Source organism: Pelodiscus sinensis, chromosome 18 (assembly GCF_049634645.1).
Source record: "Pelodiscus sinensis isolate JC-2024 chromosome 18, ASM4963464v1, whole genome shotgun sequence".
In the NCBI taxonomy this organism is placed as follows: domain Eukaryota; kingdom Metazoa; phylum Chordata; order Testudines; family Trionychidae; genus Pelodiscus; species Pelodiscus sinensis.
Window position 1 is genome coordinate 17,924,673 of NC_134728.1, and position 17,269 is coordinate 17,941,941.

The following is a 17,269-nucleotide window of genomic DNA, read 5'->3' on the forward strand; positions in this document are numbered from 1 at the left end:
TTATAATTGTAATGGGCAAAAATCAAATTTCAGTTCCTTATTCACAAAACTTACAGGACCTCTTTTGTTATAAAACTGTAAGTTGAGTTTCTGCTTGATAGCTAAGTCTTTGCTTACAGTTCCAGGATTATTCTTGTTTTCTGTCAATTTTTTCCCTTCCCTGAGCAGGAGAGTATAATAGAGAAACTACCCAAATAGTAAGAAATGTAAAAAGAACTCCTAAAAAGGGAGTGCACCTTAAGATACAGATCATTGGCATTTACCAGCCATATAAAAATATTTTCCCAACCCCTTTCTGCTCTGCTTCACAGTTTTTTATAGTGTTAGTCTTTATAAGCCAAAAGTGTAATGAAATGGATAAAAACAAGCTAGTTCTGATTGTAGGGTGCATTTCTTTTGTTTTCATAAACATTTGGCTTCAATTTTTAATTCCGAATAAAGAGTATTTTGATCTCTGCTGTGATAAAGGCTGTGGAAATCTCATATCAAATCTCCATGTAGGACCTTTATAAGGCAAAAAGAGACATTTCCTCTTGCTAGCATGCTTGACACTTTAAATAATCTTCATAATGGCGTGTTTATCACGCAGCGAATCTGGTGGAAATTCAAAAGCCCACGGCTGCACGGTGGAGTGAAATATTTCCATGCTAGTAGGCATGTTTTCTGTTTTTTGTCAGACGCGGTTAATATGTTTCAAGTACATCAAAAGCTAATATCCAAAAACTTGAAGGAATGATATTTGTTTTTGTGTACAAGAAGGGGCATACACATTGCTTTGTTTAGGAAAATGAAAAAAGTCCTGTCTCTTACTTTAAAAACGACACCAATGTCATTTTAAAAAAAAAAGTTTTTTTCATATCATGAAACATAATGGAGCAGGATTTTGTGATCTGAATTTTTGTGTTAAGCATTATAATTAACTTCAGAAAATGGAGGCTTAAAAATAAAATTAAAAATGCTTTAAATATTAAATCCTTGTTAAATCTGGGTGGTCTCAAAAATCCATGTACATTGTGGCTTGTCAGAGAACAGTACTCTCTCATGCAATTATAAAAGCAACCATATTTATAAATATATCTTAATTTTTTACAACAGTAGAAAGACACAGAATGATATCGATGCATTTGTGTTATTGAAGATCTCAAATGTGCGTAAGAAAATGTCAGCATTCAGTAGCTGATTTTTAAAAAAAAACCTACGGAATTCCCAAGATTAAAATAAAACTAATTTTGGTAAATTGCTTTATGGGAGTCCTGAGTAAAAGGAAACATCTGGTCCTGTCTTCTTAGTGTGACATATGGTGTTTGCCATAAGATGTCATCCATGAGGGGCCATGAATTTGGTTGGTAAATAAAATTAGCGTTGCTAGTTGAAAAGGAGGGGGTATATTTCACCCAAAAGGCTTCTTTAGAGATTGCAGATTGGTTAGAAAACTATTTCTGTCATCTGTCCCTTTTTCCTTAAAAGTGCCAACTTTGAGATTCTTATGGGATGAGTCCATGTGTAATGCTCAAATGTATTAACTTGTAGCAGACTGTTTGTCATTTCCCGGACACACATGAATGAGGATCCATAAAGCTTTTTATGCATGTGATGGTGATGGAAGTTGAAAAGTGGTAATGTCTGGGTGTTTTCAGGCTTTTTCCTAGTGTGAAACAGGTTTTAATTCAGCTTGTCTCATTAACACTTCCTCTCCATTTGCAATCCCACAGACCATTTCCCCTCGGACTCATGATTGCCTAACATCCCTGTGGCTCACATTGAAAAGTGAGGCTAGGAGAGTATGTAAAGTATTTTTAAATGACTTCCAGTTAAATTTAGAAGCTGGAAATGAGGGGGGCAGCACCCTCTGACCACCCACTTCTCCACATCCCCACATTAAGTGCGGTGTGCGCCATGATTTGGGAACTTCTGTAGCTGAGGAAGCACTGCCTATGGCAGGGGTGGGAACCCTTTACAGGTCGGGGGCCGTTGACCCCAGAAAAATCAGTCGAAACTGACGTGGTGACTAATTGAGAGGGAGAAAGACACTTCTCACGTTCCCCTTGCACACCAGAGCCTAGGGGGACCTAGCCTAGTAGATTTTGTGAGCTCCAGTCCCATGGTGGGGCAGTGGGGGGCTGGAGTGCCAGGACAGGCTCCCCAATACAGGGGGTGGGCACTGAGCCTCCGGGGCCAGATCCAGATGTGGCCCCTGGGACTGAGGTTCCCCATCCCTGACCTAGGGCTTCCTTTGCTGTACAGTTTATTTGCTAGTGTTCTCTATTAGGAGGAGGAACTTAAACAATGAATGGCCTAGCAGCACCTTAAAGACTAACAAAACATGTAGACGGTATCATGAGCTTTTGTGGGTACAACCCACTTCAGAGATGTGACATACCAGGCCATTTTAGTGTCCTAATATCTCATCTCGGATAGGACATAGAGACGGGGGCTAGAAGTGATGTTTTTGAAGGGCTGCGTTTCCTTTAAGCCTCTCCATGGAAGGTAATGGACTCTAATCCCTTGGTATGCTGCCTGCCCCGCTAGCTATGGATTCAATATCCCAGGATTCATTTTGTTTATCTTAGTTAACTATAATTCTCATGAGCCAAAACTTGAGATCTGTGAAGACCTACAAGATATTTGTAAATGAACCTTGACGGCTTATAATTTGTAGCCGTAATTAAAGCACGTAAGGAAGTCTACGTTTATTAGCAACAGTGATGAGGTATGTTGTTCAGGACACAGTGTGTCACCAGAGCAGCAGGCTGCTCAGGAGCTTAGAATGGCTTTCATTGTTAATTTGGAGCAGAAACACTGAAGCATATCCTGAGAGGGATGCTAATGAAGGGACTGCCAGTAGTAAAATCCTGGTGACCTTTGTGCTTTGTGCTAATTTCCTTTTTTTTAAACCCTCCCTCTCCCCCCCACACATACACACTTTCCCCTCCCCCACCAACTTTCTGAGGCAGGAGCTGGCCAGATAGCAAGTGAATTGCAAATTACAAAGGGAGTGTTGTCCATTTTGGGGTTCTGCCTGGCATGGACACCCACAAGTCTCCCCACTTCTATCAAACCACTACTGATTAAAGAGGCTTTTGTTAGTATGGTAGGCAGCCATGTAAAGCAGAGTTCAAACTAATTGATAAATCACAAGTAATCATGAGAAGCCAAATCTAGAACTGGCTAATGATTTAAAATTACTAACAATTGTCAAATTCATTCTCTGGTTTAAAATGACTGATGAAAAATGCTTGACAACAGCAAGGGAATAAATATTCTTGTTAGGGGGCATATCCTGCAGTGTTTATTCAGGCAAATCTCTCCTTGATGCAAAGGAATGACTCAGAATTGAGCCTGCTATAAGGTTATAATACAAAAAGGAAATGAACCTTGAGTTAATGTTGATGTGTCTGTTTTAATTATTGTGTTCATGTGTTACATTGAAGATATAAACCTTAATTTTCCACCCACCTTGCTGAAAAGAAACACCAGAAACTCATAGCTGCCTATTACATTCTCATTGTTGCACCATAGTCTGCATAATGGAAATTCTGAAAACCTTTTTAAATTCATGGATGCTAAAAATAATGGAATGACTTCACCCTTCTGGTTTTCACTGGGGATTGAACCTCATATTTCTAGCACCAAAGCATAGGCCTCTACAGCTCTAATTAAAGCAACAAGTAGAAGTAGTATGGATTAGCTCTCTGTGTTATAGAACTGTTACTGGCCACCTCCAAAATAACCAATTTAAAACATTCCCAGAGAGTTTCCAGTATTACTTTGATGGACCTTTGGTCCTGCTTAGCTGAAAAGGTTGTAACTTAACTGAATTTTGTTTCACTTCTCCAGGAACTGTGAAGGTGAAGAGTTCTAGTATCCAAGTAGGGGACCTTATCATTGTTGAAAAGGTTTGTGTGAATTTGTATTAGTTGTGTGTATGTGAGGGTGGAGGGATTAGTTTGTAAAATACTCTTCTCACATAATCACTATGAAAATTTAAAATCTGTCATGTATTTTATAGTGGCTGAAATAGAGATCTAGAGTTTAGTGATGCTCTCTCTTTTTTTAGTTCTGTTTTCCATAATTTATATACTGTATTAAATAATTCTCAACATTTCTAGAAATTGAAACAAATATCTCTAAGGAAGAAGTCTGTGATCTGAGGTTCCTACTTATTTCTGTATGACAAGATTAAAACCCTTACATGGTTCTCCATTTTGTAATAGGGCACATTCTTGATCCAAATGCATCAACAGAATGTGCATGAGCACATTCAAACATTTGTAACTGAGTGTTTGGATATACCAGGACCCCTTTTGCCCTGAATAGGTACCTATATTGCGTGCACAAATATATTATCCTTATATGAAGCTTTATGGAGAGTCCCTTGCACAAAATTATAAGTGTCCATAGTTGACTGGAAATTGAGAACCTACAAAACTAATATAATTTATATGACCTCTGTTATGAGTTAAGAAATTATTCCTTTCCCCTTCATTCAGCGGATGGTTTGCATGGATTTCTACTTTCTGTCTCTGTAGATGTCTACCAGCAGTAATATAACAAATATCGTGTACAGCTGAGGACAAAAATGAACCCTGTGTAAAATAAGGCACATGCACGTGTCTTTTTACAGCATAGAGCTCTGGAAGCCACAGCAGACTTTTAAGCTCCTTATGCTGGATTCTTTTGAGCAGCGGTTCCCAACCACCGGTCCATGAACCCGCCTGCCAGCCAGGCCATGGCACATTGCCAGGCTCCACCCCTTGTTGCTATTGAGCCCCACCCACTGGGGTTCCCCATAAGGTGCGCACTTTCATGTGCACCAAAAATTCTCCTCCTGCCTGTTTCTCCATGCAGCAACAGTGTGAGCGGCTCAGCTGTGTGTGCTGAAGCTGGAGCCAGGGCTGTACTGAGGCTGTCCATACTAGAGCCAAGCGCCGCATGGAGGGCAGCTGCCCCTGCAACTCCGTTCTCTGTCCTTCCCACTCAGCGGGTGCTTCCCACAGTCTCCAGCTGCTCCCAGCCAGCGTGCACACACATTATTATTATGCATTATTAAGTGTATGATTTTTTAGTATGATTTTAAGGTGGAATGTGTGTACTTTGGCAGGGGATTAATAAAAAATCAGTTAATGGCATATATTGTGTGCGTACAGATGCAATGTAAAGTAACACATGACTTCTAAAATTACTATAATGAATGTGAAAATGTGCAAATTAATTACCATAATGAATATGTAAACATTTCAGTGCTGATCTGCCAACAGTTTTTGAATGAGTTTGCCAGTCCGCAGTATAAAAATGGTTGGGAACCACTGCTTTTGAGAATCTCCAGAGCTAAAGATGAGTTCTTTGAAAATTTAGAGCCTGAGTCAGCACCCTTGAAATTAACAGGAGCTGGCTCCTAATATTTTTCAGCCTTTGTATTTCCGCAGTGAACTAGCACATTGACAAGGAAGAGATCCTGGTTTAGGATTCAAAATAAAATAAAAATCCTGAACCCCAAATGGACAAAGGATTAAATATGCTCTAAAAAAAACCAGGTTTTTGTGTCACAGGGCAACGGAGTTATACACATGTGCGTAGGTGTATACACACTAACAGCTTTTCTTTTTGTAACAGAACCAGCGAGTCCCTGCTGACATGATCTTCCTGAGGACGTCAGAAAAAAATGGTAAACATCTGGAACTAATTGTGAAAATAACCATTAACCTTTCCTTGATTATTTGGAAAAAATAATCATTTTAAAATGTAACAGAAGTGGTACAGTTTAGAAGTTAGGGAAGCAGATGACTGCAAACACTTGATAGGTTGTTTCTCTTGTTTTTTGGGGGTTTTTTGGTTGTGTTGTGTTACATTCTGATAGGCTTTGAAAATGAAAGGAGATAGTTGACTCTCTGGTCGAGTCATAGCTTGTGAAATCTCACAGTTGCTTTCATTATGTGGAGAATTATATATATATATATATATAGTTGGAATTACCATTCAGCTGTGTCCTGCTGGGAAGCAGGATGTTTAATCAGAGGGCTTAGAAAATAGGATGAATATTTCCTATAAAGTACATTCATTGACTGTATTCTGTAATACAAAAGGCAAGGAGTGCTTAACTCCTCCAAAATAACATGACTGCCATGTCTTAGGAACCCCCATTATGTGTCTTTAATATGGTTTAACAAATGAACAGTTGCCAGGAGCACTGTTCTTTTAAAACAATCATGCTCCTTTCTTTTTGTGTCCATTGAAATTGATGCCAGATTAGGGACGTAAATACTCATTAAAAATGTTAACCGGTTAAACAATGTAATTTTAATAATTTAACTGAATAACTTAAGTCTGGTGCAGAGCAGCTGGGGTTCCAGCCAGGGCAGAGGGTTCCCTGCAGCCAGGATCCTGCCGACAAGCCCATGGCAGGTGGGGGGCTGCTCCAGCTCTGGCTGGCCCCACTGTGGGCGACCGGGGGCTGCTCCTACTGGCCCAGCCCTCTAGTTAAGTATGCTGGTTAGGCTAATACTTGCCAGATAACCAGGTAAGTTTTTTACATCCCTGTGCCAAACTCATAGCATTTGTAACTCAAAACAGCCTTTACAAAAATAAGATGCCTTACCGGTCATCCAGCACTGTATCCAAATGTCTCTGACTGTCCTGTTTACTTGAGCCTATAAATTAGAAATATATTTTTTTACTTTAATTTGTTATTCATATAACTTAATGCAAGTTTGGTTTGTTTCCTTAGTTTTGCCTTATTTAAATAGCTGAAGTCTCAAGAAACTTTTCGTCTAAATTCCTCTGAAAGATTACTCTTAATCAGGTGTTGTTTTCATAGGAAGAAATGTGTCTTATCTCAGAAACTAATTCCATGAATGGCCTGTGTACCTACAATAGAACTAGAAAGACCATTAACAATGTTGAATATTGCCAGGATCTTGCTTCCTCCGGACTGATCAGCTAGATGGTGAGACAGACTGGAAGCTGCGTCTGCCGGTTACCTGCACTCAGAGATTACCCACCGCATCTGTAAGTAGTTTCCTAGTAAAAGATTTTTGTTTTAAATAGTTGTTTCTCTGTACGTCCAGAATGACTGAAAGTGTATGTTATTTGTCAAAAGGGGAAAAGTGTACACTGTCTCTGACTTTCACAGAATGCAAAATAATTGCCATTTTGGAATCAGAATTGAAGCTTTGAAAATTATTTGCAAATTATTTTGTGCCAATAATTTCATCATGAGGCACACAAAACCCACAAGCTCAAGGTTGCGTAATTGTTTTGGTTGTGATGTTTTGAGGTGTTTTTTTTTTTGTTTTTGGTTGGATTTTTTGCTTTTTTTGGTTTTGGTTTTCAGTGTGGGGAAGGAGGAATTTTTTTTATTATTCAGCTGTGAAGTGAAAACTGGATTAGGGCTCTCAGATTTTGAAAAATGGGGGAAACAGACAAATTAAAGCATAAATAGCGGTATATTGATTGTATTTTGCAGAAATCATAAAGTAGTATTGGAAGAGATAGAACTGGATACGGATAGCATTCACATAACTCCTTATTTGAAATGTACTCTAATATAACCCACTCGTCTGTGGTTAAAATACTCCTCATAAAGTATGCAGTCACCATTTGTGCACCATGAAGTATTGCTCTCAAGATGCCTTACACACCTTTGAGGCAAGTTCAGCAGTTGAAAAGGAGTGACAATTAGGACTACTTTTGCCAGGGAAGAAAGAATAGCAAGAGACTTCATGAATTCAGCTGGGGACTTCAAGAGACAGGTTGATAGTGTTTAAATACTATAGTGATGAATCCCTATGGAAAACTTAAATAGAATTACTGAGCTAGCATCCAAAGAACTGTCTTGAAGTAAGATCCAGTCAAAAGGAGCATGTGAAAGTCAACTATCAGTAATTTCTTGCAGAAAGGTCCATTTCCTTGATGACAGTGAACTTCCTGCTTTCTCAGATACTCCCCTTTCTGTTCATTGAGCTATACTGTTCAAGAGTACAAATCATATGACCTTATAGTGGAACTTTTCCTGCCACATAAGCCATTGCTTAATTTCATACAAGGAGTGTTTAGCTCATGGTTATTCCTCTTTGTCATCTGAACTAAATCTTTAACCATTGAATGCTATGCGTCTTCCAAAATCCTGTAGCTGCAAGTAAGTGTGTGTGTGTGTGTGTGTATGTGTGTGTGTGTGTTTGTATGTTTCAGAGAGAGAAGAAACAAAACTGAGCATGCCTCTGTTTTGCTAGTGTGCCAGCTGTAATAAAATCTTTTTTTCAAAACCACTAGAATCAGGAAAATTCTTCAGCAACGATCTAAGACCCTATAGCAGTCAAAATGACTTGCAAAATGACTCTGTCTCCCTGCCACTGTGGAACTGTTCCCTATTATACATGTTAGTGTCTTGAACTCAGCAGATGGGAAGGTGCTTCCCAGCACTGGTAGATAAACATACACTAACTCCACTCCAGATAAAACCCTAATCATTGCAGTGTGACATTGTTGGCATGGATGGTGGCTCAGGCTAGCCATTTGAGAGCAAACCTGCCCAACTCCTTCCATTCAGGTGTTTAGCCCCACCTGCTGCCCACGTTGCCATGTTCAGGCTGCTATTTTTAGCATGCTGGCTTGAGTCAAGTTAGAGCCAGGGCCATCCCTAGTGGCCATGGGGCATGCCCCCAGACACAGGCCCCAGAACAATTCTCCCTCCTTCCCCCACTGGAGGCCCCACCATCACACATCTCTGATCTACCACCATCCCTTCCCATCTCTGCTCTGCTCCCTTGCCTATAGTCCCCTTTCCTGAGCAACACAAGCCGGGAGATTACCATGGTGTGGCAGCAGGGGTTGGTGTCTCTCTCCTCCCCTTTTCTCCCCCGCCCCCCACTCACTGTATTGGTGGGAGCCAGAAGAACCTGACAGCCTGCTCCGCTCTACTCTGCACCCTCCCTCTGGGGCCATGGCACTCTGCTTCCTGCTACCATGCTGAAGAAAAGTTCAGTGGGCTGGGAAAGGCTGCCGGATCACTCTGGCTCCTGCCACCACAGCGCGGGTGAGGGTGGGCAACCCCCACTGCCGTCCCATGCCAAGCTCTTCCCTCCAGGTAATCTTCCGGACCACCTTGCAGCCCCATCATAGGATTGTTGAGGCAGCTGTCGCAGAGGCCTCCAAAGTGCAGGGCCGGGTGTGGCCACCCCAAGCTGTCCTCTAGATGGGACAGATCTGCCTAGAGTGTATCCATCTATCTGCAATGTAGACCTAATTTAAATGTCCAAAGCTCTGAGGTGCATTCACCGCCTCCCCCTTGGTGGATATTCTACAGCCTAGTAGATGCATCACAAATCCACTTTGTTTCTCAGCCTGAAAGTTCCCTTATAATGCTCTAACTGCCAAGTAATTCCCAGCTATTGCTCTACAGAGCCATTTGAGAAACTCCTACTGTAGCCACACCATTCTAGTAAATCTGTTGTAATGGTTCAGCTCTGTCTTCATTGGCTCAGATTTGCTGTATGAGGACATTGAATGGCTTTTTTTTAATTTGTTTAAAGGAATTTAGAGACTTAAAGGCTGTGTATATTGTGAGTTAATAATGTTTAACTTCGCCATTACATGTCTATTCTGTAGGACCTTCTTCAGATCCGATCCTATGTATATGCAGAAGAGCCCAATATTGACATACATAATTTTGTGGGGACCTTCACCCGAGTAAGTCTACGGATGTGTGTTAAGCATTGTTTAGATGTGTTCATCAGATAGACCTTTTGAACCACATGTAACTTTCAAATTGCTTCGGAAGAAGTGCTCACATGTTGCTATGCCCTGTACAGATATTCTAAAGATAAATAGGTTAATAGGGGTCCTTCTCTCTTCTAAATAACATGCAGCCATGTGTTAAATAATATCGATAGGTCATGAAGAGTTTGGCTTAGACCCAAAAGACAGCAGGCCAGTCAGCAATAAGGGCCATACCCAGAAAGAATTAGTTGTGGCCAACATGGTGCTGAGGAATATGCGTACCTGTTTTGCCACACAAGCAGTCACAAAAAAACCCTACCATTCAGAGCTGTGTGGGGACAGAAGACTTTAGGTAAATAAGCCAATGGCTTCAACGCCCGATTCTGAGTTGGATGGTTCTCCCTTCCCATGGACAGGTAATCGGTGGGAATTAATGTGGCAGTCTATAAGTGTTAATATGGCCCAATTGACCTGCACCTTAAGTAATCTGTTTTGGGCCAAGGCCCTTGGAATCATAACACTTTTAAAAAGTTAAGGTGCCTGTTAGGTGGGGGAAGTGGCGAGGAGAGATGCATTGAATGTTTGGACCTAAAGACAACTTCTCCTGCTCACTGGGGAAGGGGATTGTGATGAATGCATCTTAAAAATGGGTTCCTTATTTTTAAGGTTCCCTGCCCCTCTTGTGTGAGGAGCTTGGTAAAAGCCCTGAGAGATTTTTAGGTCACTTTCTGAATTGCTTGTCAACATTTGTTTATTTTGAAGAGGTAGGCTGTGATCTCATCATCCAGTGGCTGCTGGGGAGATCCCGTGATTGGCTTTTCAGGAGATAGTACTTTCATTGACTAGGGAGCAGCTTGGGCACCTATAGAGCCTTGGAGGTTTGTAGACCTCCTTGGACTATGCGGATAGAGAAGCAATGTAATATTAGTTTTAAACAGTGCTTGACTCACCCTGCACACTATAATCCAAAGATAGAGCATGCTAGTCCTGAAAAAAGGATGCTAAATATAGCATGCTGATCACTCTGTGTCATTTACTGGCCTGGTTCAGATTATTTATTTTGCTTTCCAGGCATTTCTGACCAGCTTAAACTGTGAAAGGAGAAATTTCATTGATACTTTGAAATAAAAGGCAGAAACATGTCATCCATTTGCATGAATGAATGGAGTGAGTTGATGAAAAATATTCTTAGTGTTGTGGTCCCACAATCTGCCTATCATGATGGTTCAGTAGAAAGTTTCAAACAGTCATAAGAAACACACTTCTTGTTCCTAACTTGGAGAGGGGCTGCTTCTGGAGGAAAAGGCATAACAATAGGCTTCCTCTGCTCCCAACCTTTCATCCCACTGTTCAGTGCCTATGTTTCTAGTCCAGTCAGTAGGATCTGATGGCAGAGTTAAGGTTTTAGGTTTTTCATAAGCTCAGGATGTTTCCCTCACTTCAATTCTCTCTGGGTATGTCTATACTGCATTCCTCTTTTGAGAGAGGAATGCAAATGCAGCTGAGCAAAATTGCAAATGAAGTGCGGATTTGAATTTCCCACGGTTCATTTGCATAATCGTGTCCGGCCGCTATTTCGAAATACCTTATTTCAAGATGATAAACGCTGTGTAGACGCGGTTATTTAACTCCTTATAAAATGAGGTTTAAGGGTTATTTTGAAAGAAGGCTTTTTTCTCTCAAAATAACCGCGTCTACGCGTCTAACCGTTTTTTAATCTCGAAATAGTGTATTTGGAAATAGCGACTGGATGCAATTATGCAAATGAAGCATGGGAAATTTAAATCCACGCTTCATTTGCAATTTAATTCGGCTGCATTTGCATTCCTCTCTAGAAAGAGGAATGCAGTGTAGACATACCCTTTGTGTCGTGAATGCATCTAGTAAGCTGTTTCAATGCTCTCTGTGTATTTGTTCTAGGAGGACAGCGATCCTCCAGTGAATGAAAGCCTAAGCATAGAGAACACACTGTGGGCCAGCACAGTGATTGCATCAGGTAAGATGGAAGCATGTGTAGCTTTTTGAGTATGTTAGCAATTTTTAAAAATCCTTTTGTAATTTGGCATAATCATCTCTGTCAATTGGAGAATTTAGCAGTTGGAATGAAGTTTACCACTTGTCTTAACATCTCAGGGGAGCTGAGCTGACAGTTAATTACCTCTTGGACATTTATAGATGAGAAGGAACTGGAATTCCAGGGGCCTTTGGGCGCTTGAGTGTCTGTTACCAGAATAGCACTTAATTGCTACACTGACATTCTAATCTGTAACAGAAATTGTGTCAAATAGAGTCTAGTAATAGAGGCTAACATAAAAGAGCTCTAGGTAAATGCTTCCACTAGTTTGTGGTTCTATAAATAAAAAGCATTTTGTGATAATTGATAGTTTTGGGCCTGTTATACACACACTAAAATTGCAAGGAATAAGAGGAATCAATGTTCTCTTCCAAATGCTTGTCAGGAGAAAAGGCTTGTTCTTTCACTAGCTAAGTTACCTACAAGTTAACTACAACAGAGTGTCAGAAGAAGAGTGAAATTCTGCAGTACAGTTTGGGGGTTAAAGTGTTGGAGTTTTTAGAGATTGCACTGTATGGTGTTTAGCCGTATATTGAGACGCTACACTAAGTGATGGATGAGAAGGAATATGAACTTCAAAAAGTTCCACTTTGTTACGAACACTGAAAGGTAAGTGTTTCATTTTTACAATGTTTCCATCTAATTTTCCTTCTCCTACTCTTTAAAATATGCTCAGATATAATGGATATTGTCACAGTGATATGTGATACAACTGTCTGAATATAATAGAGCAAATCTTGTTTATAGTTCAGTAACTGTCAAGTGATTCACAACTAACTCCTCCCCTACTCCCATCCCATAGTGCAAACAACGCAAGTATTAGTGCGTGCAGCTTGAAATAACAAATAGGCTGTTCAAAGCTCATTTTTAATTCAGTCCAAATCTTAAAATAAGAAGACGGAGGCAGAAAAGCCATTGTCCTAGTAACTCTTGCCTCTTTAGATGTGTTTTTCTATTTCTAGCTTACTTATATTGTGTAATAGATACTTCAAACTATAACTATATTATTTAAGAATCTTCTGACATCTTTCCTGACCTGTTAATGCTCTATATTCATATGACATGACCGGACACTGAGGGTGTGTCTACACTGCAGGGTTTAATTCAAAATACATCAATTGTGTAGCTTATTTTGAAATATGGAGCGTCTACACAGCACTCATTTAGAAGTAGAGCACTCTTCCTCTGACTTCCCTTCCTCCTCATACAATGAGGGTTACAGGAGTTGGAGTAAGAAGTCCTGCAGCTTGACAGTATTTTGGCAGTATTTCGAAATAACTGCCTGCTGTATAGATACGGACTAAGTTGTTTTGGAATAGTGCTAGGTATTTCGAAATAGTGCTGCAGTGTAGACATACCCTGAGTGAAATTATGTCCCCATGGAAATCAATGGTAGAAGTCCTTTTGACTTCAGTGTGGTCAGGTTCTCCCCCTCAGGTGTGTCTGCAGAGCGTTATGTTCTTCCCATTCTATGCCATCACGTGTGCTCATATGCGCACAGGCTGTCACGTTTAGGCATTTGTACTATGGGGGGAGAAACTGTTCTGACTATATGCACTATTTGATAAGCTTAGTATTTACAGTAGCTCCCAGAAGCCCCTATTAGGATTGGATGACCATTGTTCTATCTGTGGTACAAAGAGATACAAAGCTTTTCCCTCTATCTCTAAAAGCTTACAGTTTGGGCTCAATCCATCACTTATACCTGTGAGAAAAGTTACTCATATATGTAAATGTAGGGAGCTCACAGCCTCACTGGGCCCCTGGGTAAGCTGCCGAGGGGAAAGGAGGCGCTTGAGCAGAAGGGGAAGGGCCGGAGGCAGCCAGCCCTCAGTGCTGGCCAGAATGTGGCGCGCCTCTTCCCTTTCCCCCCCTAGTGCTGCCTGGAGTGCACCTCACAGTGATTTTAAAGGGCTCTGAGCAGCACGACTGTTGCAGTAGTGGTGGCAGACCCTTCTAAATCACCAGTGCCCAGGCCAGTTTCACCCTTTGCCCCCATTCCATTGGTGGACCTACATAAGTGTCTGTGGCATCTGTCTATAAAAATGGTACTTTAAAATATTTTAATCACTTTTTAAATAGCTTATACAACGTGGTTTATTTCAAATATTCATAAAACAATTAGCAAGTACCCACTGAAAATTGCCCTTCAAACTTTGCAGCATGCCCATCTGCTACTGCCGTAGGAGCAAGTCTGACTCTACTTGCTGTTTGCTGTCAGATTTGGTGTAGCCTGCCATCCGCTGATCTGAATTTGTGTGCTTGCCACCTTCTGCCATCTGGCTTCAGAGACTTAATTTTAAAGAACACTTCATATGATTATTTTTAGTTTGTGTATTAGTTTTACATTTTAAGTTATTTAAAAATAATATGTTTGCAGCCGTCTGCAACCTTGGTTGTTAATGGAAGTGGGGAGAATTAAAGTTATTAAAACTGCAGTGGGTTAAATCAACTAGAATAATATCCTGGTTTGTGAGAGGTAGGGCTTGCACTCATTGTTAGCCCTTTTGAAATGGTTCAGTGTGATACTTATTTTGGCATTAAAATATATTTGTCACCTCCCAGCAGCCCCATCTGTTCCTGCATAGTAGGAGTCTATCTCTTCCTGGGAATTGGTAGGCATAGGTCTTGTTTAACATTCACAATATAGCTTTAAAATTACGTAATGCATTTATTTATTTCATGTGATTATGCCTTGCTGTGGTCCAAATGACTAACAGCCTTTCTCCCATCCTTTGCCTCTCTGTTAATGCTGTAAAAACTGTTCAGACCAGTGATTTCTTGACATTTGTCTGAACTAGGGAGGCTAAAAAGTGGTTCATTAGGTAACCATGTCACTGATAAAAATCTTAGTGGTTACACGCTATGGGCTTATGCTGCATTAGGCTTATGCTGCAGAGCCCGCAGTGCAACAGCTCCCGACTGCCAGCTCCACTCCCGGGGAGCTGGCTGCACTGTGGGCTCTGCAGTATAAGCTTTATACTGCAGAGCCTGCAGTGCAGGGCGGCAGCTTGGCTCCCCAGGAGCAGGTGTGCACTGGAAGTTGGCTTTTAAGCCTCTTTCTGCCTGCCAGCTTGCTCCTGGTGAGCTTGTGCGTGCCAGGAGCTGGCTTTTTTTTTAAGCCAGCTCCCAGCATGCACCAGTTCCCACCTGCTGGCTCTGTTCATGCTTATCGGTTAGCCATTTAAATAGTTACACTATTACATCCCTAGTCTGAACTGTGTCTAGCATAATGGCACCTCTAGAATGCTACTATAAAACAGTATTACTGGAATTTTTCCATTTACTTGAATGAAGCAGGATCAAGTCCTGTGTCTAAAAAAGGATTCTCATGTTTGGATGAAATGTCACTGCTCTGCATACAGAAACTTCATGCAGTTCTGTTTCTTAACAATAAAATTCTGATAAAAGAATTTACAAACCATAGCACAGACTAGGAATTTAATTTCCAAAGGTTTGATAAAACTTGGGCCTTCTGCCTCTCCAAATCTGCTGAAGACTCTTCAAAGTGATTTCAAAGAATTCAATTTAATTAGCTCTCATTTTAAGGTTACTAGTCTTCATGACTCTACTGCTAGCCTTAACTGTCAGTTATTATATGAAGGGGGGAAAAAGCCCTTTAATACACATCCGTTCTGGATGTAACTGTAGACAAAAGGGAAAGCTAATTCTTAAAAGATGAGATAGGGATGGTAGAAGGGAAATCATCTGGCACTTTTCCACAGTTGCACACAAGAAGGATCAACCTGAAATGTAGAATTAATCAGGAATATTTATCATTTCAGATCTTCTGATTCATGTCCTGGATAATTCATCCATGACAGTGGAGTAAGCAGGCCGCCTAAAGAATATTATGCTAACTATTGCAGATCAGCTTGCCTTCTTTATTATGGTGCTCCTAATATTGAAGTGGCTAAGTTGTGTGTAGTGAAAGTTTTATTGCATTTATGGATAATCATTCTGTCATCCTTCCATACAGCTCTGAGTACAGTGGTCCCCAAACCCACACCCCTCCCGTAACCCTGTCTGTACCCCCCCTCCGCCCTCCACTGCATACAGCTCGCACTGGGAGCAGGCTTCAGGAAGGGGCAGGAATGCCAACAAGGTAAAGGGACTGAGGCCGAGGCCAGCAGCAGTGGGTACAAGACCAACACACAGTGTTCTGTGTAAGCTGAGCACTTGGGAGCCACCCAGGAGAGATTCAGATGCTGCCCAGCTGATGAGCAGAGCTCCTACAACCAGCAGCAGGGGTTTCTACTGGTAGTGCACAAAAATATATATCTTGGTGCACGTAACACAATTTATTCTGCCCGTGGATGGAAAAAATGAGGGGAAAACTGCTAGCAGCCAGAGCTGAGGCCAGCAGTGGAGTTGAGTGGTGCTTCCCTCCTGACTCTTTCACCCTCCCACCTGACTCAGGCCCCAGCCCTATCCCCTTAAATATTTCTCTGTGCCCCACAATTTGGGGACCTCTGCTTTATCACACAGAGTAAATCTTCGACAAGTAGCACATTGAGGGAGAGAACCAAATTGTAGTCACGGGCTTGCATAAATGTCTATGTATATCTGTACAAAGTATCTTGAAAAGTATAGTCCCTAATAGCTGTTTATGTACCCTGCACAAGTTGTGTATGCAGGTCCATGAGCATATGAGAAGATTATCAAGATGAATATATGTCAATAGGTGCATAAACTCATCATTAAATCTAAGTTACCTTATTATGTGCCCTGTGAGAGAGGCGTAATGCCGCAATCTTTGTGAGACAGGAAGGGAAAGCCACCAGGGCTCATAATCACATTTGATGGCACTGTCCAGTTTCAGTGAAATTGCCATCAGGGTGATAGGGACTTCAGATTCGTGAAGTGCACCAGTTTAAGGATGATTGAACGCTTCTAGGGCCAGAATGAAAATTAGATACATTTGACCAGCATTGTCCTCAAAGTATGGAAGAACTCACTTGATTTGACTTGTTGGGGTGTCTGTCCTATTTCATCACCCACAGGAGTTAAGAGCTTGGGCAGAAATGTGTAATGCTGACATGTTGCCAAATACACTTTCAACACTGACGTTCTGCAACTAGGTAATCATGCTGCTGTTTAGACGTCGTATTATAGTTCCATGAGCTGGTAGCAATGGCCACGAGAATGAAGAGGCTGTTTTATACTGTTTGAGGGCAACAGTAAGGCATAAACAATTTGTAACTCCTAGGACTGGTGACCTAAGCAACAGTACAGTTATCTGGTGGTAGATGAGAGGGAACTAGAACCCCTGCTTTTCAACTACTTTGAGTACAACAGGAAGGGAATTCACACTAAGAGTTTGAGAGGAAAATAGGTGTATCTTATCCTTTTAGGCACTATAGTAGATTCAGCTATGTTGCGTTACCTAAAGGTTAATTGCAAAGATGATATTGAAGAGTGCTGCATCCAGCTTCAAACATTGGCGTTTGGAGTCAGGGCGGGTGGGGAGAGGCTGAGTTT

General features: G+C 41.2%; 1 protein-coding gene across 4 annotated transcripts in view; it reads left to right on the forward strand.

The window, feature by feature from the left end:
• ATP9A (ATPase phospholipid transporting 9A (putative)) overlaps window positions 1-17,269 on the forward strand; it is a 111,844-nt gene that overhangs the window by 41,610 nt on the left and 52,965 nt on the right. For all 4 annotated transcript variants that reach the window (XM_075901191.1, XM_075901190.1, XM_075901189.1 and 1 more), the window contains exons 5-9: window positions 3,838-3,896; window positions 5,614-5,665; window positions 6,911-7,005; window positions 9,604-9,684; window positions 11,635-11,710. In XM_075901191.1, the coding sequence (XP_075757306.1) occupies window positions 3,838-3,896; window positions 5,614-5,665; window positions 6,911-7,005; window positions 9,604-9,684; window positions 11,635-11,710 (363 nt within the window). The remainder of the gene's footprint in view (window positions 1-3,837; window positions 3,897-5,613; window positions 5,666-6,910; window positions 7,006-9,603; window positions 9,685-11,634; window positions 11,711-17,269) is intronic.